This window comes from Suncus etruscus, chromosome 9 (assembly GCF_024139225.1).
Source record: "Suncus etruscus isolate mSunEtr1 chromosome 9, mSunEtr1.pri.cur, whole genome shotgun sequence".
NCBI classification, from domain to species: Eukaryota; Metazoa; Chordata; class Mammalia; order Eulipotyphla; family Soricidae; genus Suncus; species Suncus etruscus.
This window is the reverse complement of record NC_064856.1, coordinates 49,057,915-49,067,718: the sequence shown is the minus strand read 5'-3', so window position 1 is coordinate 49,067,718 and position 9,804 is coordinate 49,057,915. Positions and strand designations below refer to the sequence as shown.

Below are 9,804 nucleotides of genomic sequence, written 5' to 3'. Positions count from 1 at the left end.
TTTCTCCCATTCACCAGTCTCAAATTTTCTGCAGCCACAGAGAAAAGACCCCCGCTTTGCCTCTCGAGTAGCCTGGGGGAGCCAGGTGAGCCTGAGGCTGCACAGTATCCCCGCCACCTCCAGGTCATTGTCTCTACTCTGGTCTAAAGCCAGCTGCTCAGTCTCGGGGGAGATGGAGAGCCTCTTCCCCCACTGCTTAATCATCAGATAACGTCGTCTTTTTCCCAGCCAAAGTGCTCAGTCTGAGTTCCTGTTTTGGCCCATACCACATACTATCATGTTATATTGTTTGCTTTACCCTTTTAGGCTTCAAAGTCCTTGATGGCTGAATCTGCCTGACTTGTCTTTCTGTACTTTGTTTTTTTTTAGCTCTAGTCACAATAGATTTCTTTTTATAAGATACAATGTGTGATCTCAACACTTCTGTCTTTCTTCTCGATTCCTGGAAGGTAAGGACTGTGTCTGATTCCTCTCTTTATCTTTGCACTCAGGACAGGACTTGGCATAGACCAGGCAGCAGTAAAATTAAGCTGAATGAATAAGAGAAGGCCAGGGACATCCCTCCATGAAGGAGCATGCTGCAGCCTCCAAAACCCACTGCACATGTACCCTAACCAAGTCTTCTTCATGCAGACCTCTTCTAGGTTAAGACACCTTATATTACAGAAACTAGTTTTTCTCTCACCTGAATTTGACCCTTCCCAGATGCCCCAGGACCACAGCCCAAATCCTTCACTGACATTCCTTTCTGCCCTGATTTAGGACTTTCTCTTACTACTACTACTACTCATATAGTTCCCAAAGGGAGACACTAGGGACTCATTGTGTTCTGAGCATATCTTCATTCCTTGATATTCAGTCTGTGATAATCAGTGCCAGAAACGCTCTCTATAACCATAAACTCACATGATTATCTGAAATAAGGAGGGTGAATGAAGTTAGTTTGGGTTAAAGAAACAGATGACATTAATTTGTGAGCAACTCCTTTCAAGAAATGAATTTGAGGCATAGCCTTGCTTTTTATAAGAAATTCTACTTTCAGAAAATGTTTTTTTTTTTTTTAAAGAAATGAAATTACTTCTCCTTATGATGGATGTAGTTTAAGTCCAAGGATGGAGATCCTGGATTGCTCACTCAATGTTAATAGTGGAGCCAAATTGCACAGTACCAACCCATTTCCTTTTCACAAGAAAACATTGACATTGTTCTCAAATTATAGATAATGAGGCCATGGACATTTACCTCAGTGAAGTGGGATGATAGCCATCACATTTCTGTTTACCTTTCCACTCATTGCTTTGATAATCCTTATGGCAATATTGACAGTTGGTAGATCAGTCAGTAGGTCAGTCTGCTTAAAGCAAATTGCCTTGAAAAACCATGATAAAAGAAGTTCAGAGAACTGCTAATTATTAAAATATCTTAATAAAAGTTTTGGTTTTTTTTACCTGACACAGAATCTTTACTTCTAAATGAGTATCAATACACCACGTAATACGATTTCACGGATTCTTAAATTCTACCACCTAGGAATTCTGATGAAGAGATACTACAAGCAGGCCAGACGATGCTACTAGAATTCATTGTGCTGGCGAAGGCTGGTGTAAGTCTGGCTGCTGTTTTACACAGGTAACAAAGAACTATTTACTGTTTTTTCATTGATAAAGCCCCTGACCTTCAAGAAAGCTTTAGGGAAAAAAAATTTAATCCCTTTCTTAAAAATATTTTTTTTTACTATATCTAAGAAATCCAGTACTAAGACACATATTAATATGTTGCTTGAGCTAAAAGGCACAGAAAAGGAAAGTATACTAAATTTCTAAGAAAAATGAGGTCAAAAGAGGAAATCTTTGGAAAGCTAAAAGTTTATACAAAGTGAAGAGGTTTGCTATTCTTTCAGAAAAGTGAAGGGACCTAACACCATATAAATAATTTAATGCCTTTTCATACAGCTAGACTCAAGCTCTACTATAGCACCGTGTCCCGTGAACGCATGTGACAGCCACGGAACAGGCCTGGCTCTCTTCTCTGCCTAGCCATTGGTGCGATAGTTTTCATGGATCTGTGGCTGGATGTCGCATATGAAGGTCAAGAGGTTATCCAGAACCTCTTCCCTGTTCTGCTGGAAATATTTCTGCAGGGTGGTTATCTTCTCCTGGGTCTCCTTCTCCACTTCGGTGCTGCAGCTGCCGTGGGATCCCAACGCCGCAGCTTCCTTGGCCTTGAAGTCCTTCTCCCTCTGCAGGCGGTACTGTTCGATTTCTGCCTGGGCCTCTTCTTTGGCTTGCTTCAGTCTCCGATTCTTTCGCTTGCGGGCCTCTGACACCTTCTCGGCGGCCCTCTTCTCGGCCTGCAGCAGCTGCTGGATGCCCTGCGACTGGCTGGCCATGGCGCCGACACAACACTCCCAGGTCCAGGTCCGGTGCCTTGCAATTGCTCCCAATAAAAGTTTTATAATTTTAAATATGCTTTTTTTTGATTGATTACTTTCTGGGCCTTTTGAGTTTGAAGAGAATATGTACTACTACCCAACCCTTTGTGCTCAGTTTATTGAACTTGTATCCAATAAAACATTGAAACTTTTTTGGGGGGGCAGGTGTTGGGCCACACCCGGTGTGCTCAGGATGTCTGGCTCTGTGTTTATACCACTCCTGGTGGTTCTGGGTGGTGAAGCAGAAGACTCATACCTCAATCCTGAGGGATTGGGGACCACAGGTCTGGAAGCAAACACCAACACAGGAAATAATCCACACAGATTGAAAGAAATAAAACAGGTTCAGTTAAAGTCCACCACAAGCCTTCCACTCATTAGCAAGAGATATTAGCAGGCAGATAGACTAGGTATGGAAACCAAAATTACAACCAGCTTTTTCCTGAGATATGAGGTCTTTATTGGGAAGACAAAGACTAACCCATTGGATGGAGAACAGGTAGGGTAAGAGACCAATCCAGAGGTATTTCCAGTCCATGAGTGACAAGCACCAGCAAATAATTACCCTGAATAGAATGAAAAACAGTTACTCCAACAGAGTGGGGGTGCCTGTGGTGCAGAGAAATAAACGTGGGTCAGTTACATGTAAGGCAAATGCCTTATCCATTGTGCTCTCTTCAGCCCCTCAAAACTTACTGAACATTTCAATAGTAACAAATGTGATTAAACTGCTTTAAACATTACCAGTTAATAATTTTGTATAGCTGATCCTTTTGAACATTTCAAACATTTTTATTTAATATGAAAATTTAATCACCATGATTATAAGGATGTTTGTAATTGAGTTTCAGTTAAAAACAGAATACCCCCTTCACCAGTGCAACATTCCCACCACCAATGCCCCTCCCCCACCCCTGCCTGTATTCACGACAGGCATTCTACTTGTCTCATTTTTTTTTTAACTTTTTATGTATCTCATAGTTGACACAATTGATCATAATACATTTGTTTCAGGAAGAACAAAGGCAAAGTTATTTAAAAATAGAAAAACTAATGAGATGGAAGAGAAAGAAAAGGTTCAGTAGCAAGTATATTTTTGAAAATCATTGAATCACCAGTTTTAACTCATTAAAGGCCTAACAGAAGGTTTACTAAGCCTTTCTTCTCTCTTTTTAAGGATAAGAGTTAAAGAAGTACAGTAAAAATGGTGTTAGAGTGGCAATTGTTGTTTGCATAGGCACAGTAAACTATGGGGGACATGGAAAGTAAAAGCCTTGGCCTAAATACAAGGTGACCTTACCGAAGTTTTCTGGCATGACCAATTCTCCAGGTATACTAGGTTGTCCAACCCAAGTCATTGTACTGCCAATACATTCCCCCCATCACACACAGTCACTGTTGTTGATGTCAGGTTTCTGTGCCGGCCTGCAGCTTCAGTTTATTCGTGGTCGTGGAAAGGGTCTGCACCTGTAAAAGAAATGGGTGGGGAAAAAGGGGACCACCAAGGATTCTGATTATGGCGCCAATTTATTTTTGAAATGCCATAACTTATATAGTTTTTACACAAAGGGAGGAGGGGACAATGCAAACATTTGTCAAGCATGCATTTATCAAACATGCAGTTCAAAAGGTTTGGCATGTGCCTGTTAATTTCATACAAGTTTCTTGAGGAACAACCTATTATCACACCAAATGCTCTATTTATAGATCTGAGTTTCCTGAGCCAGAAGAGTGTGACCTTATCTGCGTCAACTCATGGCCAGTTGGCACGTACACAATGTATAGCTCAATTAAAGGGCAGGCCTGTTAGAAAATGGCAATTTGCTACAAGATGGCTGTGCTTATGCTAAGGCTGTGAGGGAGAATCTGGCTCCCTACAGGTTTCTGTAGTTTTAGATTCTGGAATCTGTGCATATCCTACATTGAAGTCAGGATGATGTGGAGAGTCCTCTAGTTTCACCTCACAATTAAAGAGCAATTCAGAGAGCCCTTCCCTGAAAGCAGGTGGTAGTCTTCTGGTGTTAAGGGAACTCTCTTTGGAGTAGTGGTAGGGTTTTCCCTGGTAGAAGATTGCTCCCAGCTGATGTTATAGACAACCTTAGTTGATTTTGTAGATGGCATCCCTGGTTCAGGGGTGAATGGACAATGCCTTTTCTTCTGAGGCCTGAGTCAAGTCATTATGACAATGTTCAGGGTATAAAGTCCCACTGCATTACAAGATTTGTGTGTTCCTATCTCTATTAGATAAGAACTTGTTTGTATGTATAGCATTTTCTCATTTTAATATGTCTATGTAAAAGAGGAACAAAGCCTCATGGTGTTATTGGTACAAATGGGGACAGCTGGAAAAAGTCCAACAATCTCTGTAACTTGGTTCTAACATAAGCTCTAAATCTAGGGACTCTTCTAACAGAATTCCTTATTGAACAGATCACAAAGAGAACAACAGACAAAACAGTAGGGAAAATCATCACTGTATAAGAGAATATTCAGTAAGGGTTATAGCTGTTAAGGAAATACATATAAGATATTCAAAAATATATACATGTCCCTTTTATATCTTTTGAAATAGTTGGGGGTGTGTTAAATTCTGTGCATCACTTAGGTCTGTTATTTGGCCTATACAGTATGATAACCGGCTGGTGATAGTCCCATATCAGAAAAAATCCTTGAGCTGTGACTTCTCAGAAACTGAGTCTATTAGCAAGCAAAGGTCCACAATGTACTTCTCTCATTCTTTAACATTATCATGCTAGTTGTTAGTGTAAGTATTTTCCTAACAGAGTTCACCACTCTTTGTGGTGAGCTTCAAATTGTGAGCTGGTCCTTCCAGCCCTTAACAATATTATCTCTGGGTTTTATTACAGTAATGTCTTTTAATTTTTCTTAAAACCCATAGATGAGTGAGACTATTCTGTGTCTGTCTCTCTCCCTCTGACTTATTTAGTCAAACTCAATGATTTTAAAGTATATCCTTAAACCACAACCAGAATAAACTGATGCCAGATTTAACTGTTGTTATTACATCTTTGAATAATTCTAACTTTTAAATCTCTTTAGAATCTTACTCAGATTTCCCTTCCCCACCTTTCTAGGGATTTAGTAATAGATCAAAAGGAAATTTATTTAAACATAGCCTCTTCCTACTGGGACCATAAACTGGAATGTTGGCAGCTACAATCACTGTCACCTAAACCTGTGTGCAGTGTAAGCCCAACGGAATCAATCCTTATGATATTCAAGACGATGCCTTCAAGTGCCCCCATCCTGGAAACCTGGAGTTTTCTTTCTTCTTGATATTTAATTTGGGGGTGGGTGGGTTGCACTTGATAGGTGTGCTTCCTGCTATATGCTATGTTCATAAAAGCTACTCCCAGTGGTGCTTAAGAGACCATGGGGTACTGGGGATTGAATGTAGATTTCCTGCCTGCAGTGCTTAAGCTCAGTAGAATCCATTGAACCAGTTCCCTAACCTCAGGGCTTTTCTTCCTAAGCTAATTTGAGTTGGATGTATATCTTTTGCAACCGAAAGAACAAGAACACACTTGTTCTTTTGTTCTGCACTGTTCTGCATGGAGCAATCCTGGCAGTGTTCAGGTGTCCATATCAAGGAATGTGCCTTTGCAACCTCTTACATAAAACCCTGCTGAATATCAATTTTCCTTCTCTAAAACAGATGAATATCAGGGCATGTACAAGGCAATATACAAGCGAAATGCTCTACTCACTGTACTATTTTTTTCAACCTCTTGTGTATATAATTATGCCACACTCATTACCAGAGTACCCACTTCCCTCCTCTTGCACTCCACAGTCTCAGTTTGGTGGATAAACTCTCATGTTAACTTTTAACTCTTGAATGCTGAGACTGATGAAGGGCAGAGGAAAAAGACAGGGTCCACCAAGGAAGGTTAAACATCAATCTTATATTAACTCTGATGTATTCTTAGCAAACTGTAGTCCTCATGGCTTTACCCCATTTCCAATTTTACCCCAAACCTTTTACTCCTTTATTATGAGGAATGGCCCAATCTGGATATGGAGAAGAAAATCTCAACCCCAAGAGGGAAGGAAGGAATGAACGAGGTGTGTCACCTCATCTATGTGTTCACTCTATGGCTCAGCATAGCAGAGCACAGGAAAGAAGAATACTAGAGGAACAACACATGTAAGTGACAACTTTGTGCATTGACAAGCAGAAATTGAATGAATTTAATCTATTTTAGGAAAGGAGAGTTGCTACTCAGCAGGGTTATATGAGAGGTTGCAAAGCACACTCTTCAAAGTGATAAAATCAGATTTTCTTGCAAACCTGTACTTTAGTCTTAGAGCAAGAGACAGGACTGGGGATGATGTTTGCCTTCAAGTGAATGTGAAACAAACCTAGTGCCACATTAAGTCCTTAAGTCCTTGGAACCCAGAGAGTGTTCAGTAGCTCGAGGCAGGTTGGTGATGACCCCCACAATAAGATGCTCAGCTACACTAGGTGTGGAGATCCCCAAAATTACTGAACCATTTTTAGAAAAATAAAATTATTCAGAACAGAAACTATCCTTCAAATAAATAAACAGAAACTGCACCCAAGGCTTCCATCCTCCCCCATCCCCATTATTCCAGTAACCCTAAGGGGTTGTTATCACCCTCTTTGAGAGAACACTGAACTACAGTAACCTCTCAAACCAAAATGTCTCCCCTTTCCTTTGCCTGCCTGAGAGAAACTCATTCCTCTCTCCTAGATGTAGGGTTCTGCCTGGAGATAACTCTCTAGGCCCTCACCCTTCAGAACAGCTGCTTTGCTATACCAGTATCACCCTAAACATAGATTTGTTGTCATCAACTAGGAATAGAATCAGAAATGAGAGAGGGTAAACATAGAGTTTCTTGAAGGATAAACATAGAACTCAATAGCAGGTGAAGCTGACATACCATCCAGGGAGACAGGACCTAAAGGTGACTCCTTGGAACTGTGCCCAGTGGCTAGCACTGACCTGATCCCCAAAGGTAGATGGTCACCATATATGATTGTTACAAATATATAAATATATATATATTTGTTTGGGGCTCATATTCAGAACTTACTCTTCTCTATGCTCTTGAGGGTGCTTAGCAGACCATATGGGATTCAGGGATCAAACCCAGGTTGGTTGCACTCAAGGCAAGAGCTCTACCTATTTCTTTGACCCCATAGATCTATTTTTTGGTTTATTTAATTTTGGGGGTCACACCTGGCAGTGCTCAGGGGTTACTCCTGGCTCTATGCTCAGAAATCGCTCCTGGGATGCCGGGATTTGAACCAATGACCTTCTGCATGAAAGGCAAACACCTTACCTCCATGCTATCTCTCCAGCCCCCCATAGATTTATTTTAATCCTCATGACAACTAAGAAAGAAAGACATTATGATCCTCAATCTACAAGGAGACTGAGCCTAAGACCCTGTAATTGGATCATGGATTATCATGATTATATGAGAGAATGTATTTCAACTTAGATAACAGTGAAAAAGTTTCTGGCACATAATAGCTATTCAGAATTTGTCAGCTGCCAGAATTGTGATTTTATTTTTGTTAAAATCCTATTAGCCTGACACATGCATTGTGTTTAGCAATAAGTTGAATGAGTCTAGGAATTACTTGAGTGTATTTTTTCCTGCCTCCTTTCCCAAGAATTGAGGTTGGGGTTAACAAGCACCCAAATATTGCTGCCACTGTGCAGGCACATAGACTTATTTGAGTTTGCAGTATGTGATAAGACTTAGTTCTCAGTTTAAGCTCTCACCTCCTCACTCTCTTGCTGGTCCCAGGAAGTAGGAAGGAGCATGGATTGCATAGACTAATGTCACTAAGAAACCACATGCCATCATGTTCTTCTAGATGTGTTGGTCAGCTCTATCTTGCCAAGGTCAGAAGTTCAGCTTCCCATGGTGTGCTCATGGTCTGAGATTCTTCCTGAGATTTAAAGATCCAGGTAATAACCCTAGGTTGAGCCCAGACCTAGAATGAAGGCTTCAAGGACTGGAGAGGCTATAGACATAGAGACCAGGGTTATCTGGGTTGCCAGTAAAGAAAATCTTGGAAAAGAAAGATTGATATATATATATATATATATATATATATATATATATATATATATATATATATATATATATATATAATCTGCAAGAGGGAAAGTGAGCTCAGCACAGAGCAGGAATCAAGCTTGATGAGCTGTCAAACTACAAATTAATAAGCCCTTTTGGTTTCTGGGTCAAATGTGAGGTGTGGGGTGTAGTGGTAGTAAATAGAGTGGGGCTCCATTATACCCATAATCAAGCAGAAAAATATGACCTTAAAAATGAAGGCCTTACACCAACAACTATCATGACAATGATAGCGATTAAAAGAAGACAGACAGGGAGTGGGGAAGGAGGGAGATGGGAGCTATGGTGATGGAAAGGTTACACTAGTGAAGTGAAGTGTACTTTTTTATTTCTAAAATATTTTTAATATCTTTATTTAAACACCTTGATTTCAAGTATGATTGTAATTAGGTTTAAGTCATATAAAGAACACCCACCTTCACCAGTGCAACATTCCCATCATCAATGACCCAAATCTCCCCCCTTCTCCCCCCCCCCCCCCCCCCCCCCCCCGCCTGTATTTGAGACAGGCATTCTACTTCCCTCATTCCTTCACATTGTTATAATAGTTGTAGTTATTTCTCTAATTGCACTCACCACTCTTTGTGGTGAGCTTCATATCATGAGCTGGATCTTCCAGCCCTCATCTCTTTTGTCTCTAAGAATTATTACAAAAATGTCTTTTATTTTTCTTAAAACCCAAAGATGAGTGAGACTATTCTGTCATCTCTCCCTCTGACTTATTATTTTATTCAGCATAATAAATTCCATGTACATCCATGTATAGGAAAATTTCATGACTTCATTTCTCCTGCATAATATTCCATTGTGTATATGTACCACACTTTCTTTAGCCATTCATCTGTTGAAGATTGTTGTTTCCTAAGTCTGGCTATTGTAAATAGCACTGCAATAAATATAGGTGTGAGGAAGGGATTTTTGAATTGTATTTTGTGTCCCTAGGGTATATTCCTAGGAGTGGCATAGTTGGATCATATGGAAGCTCAATTTCCAGTTTTTTGAGGAGTCTCCATATCATTTTCCATAAAGGTTGGACTAGATGGCATTCCTACCAGCAGTGAATAAGAGTGCCTTTCTCTCCACATCCCCACCAGCACTGCTTTTTCAAAGTAATGGTTATCAAAACAGCATGGTATTGAAATAAAGACAGATTCTCAGATCAGTAGAATAGGCTTGAGTACTCAGAGAATGTTCCCCAGACATACAATCACTTAAGTTTTGATAAAGGGCAAGAA

The 9,804-nt window shown here is 40.2% G+C and overlaps 1 protein-coding gene across 1 annotated transcript; it reads right to left on the bottom strand.

The window, feature by feature from the left end:
- Positions 1 to 1,669: 1,669 nt before the first annotated feature.
- Positions 1,670 to 2,434, bottom strand: LOC126018319 (V-type proton ATPase subunit G 1-like). Its single transcript, XM_049780473.1, has one exon. It carries the CDS (start codon positions 2,387 to 2,389, stop codon positions 2,033 to 2,035), a length of 357 nt encoding a protein of 118 aa, XP_049636430.1. The 5' UTR covers positions 2,390 to 2,434; the 3' UTR covers positions 1,670 to 2,032.
- Between the last annotated feature and the right edge of the window lie 7,370 nt (positions 2,435 to 9,804).

Bases quoted from the DNA above. Each gene is read 5' to 3' on its own strand.
- LOC126018319 (XM_049780473.1), bottom strand. From the start codon at position 2,389: ATGGCCAGCCAGTCGCAGGGCATCCAGCAGCTGCTGCAGGCCGAGAAG.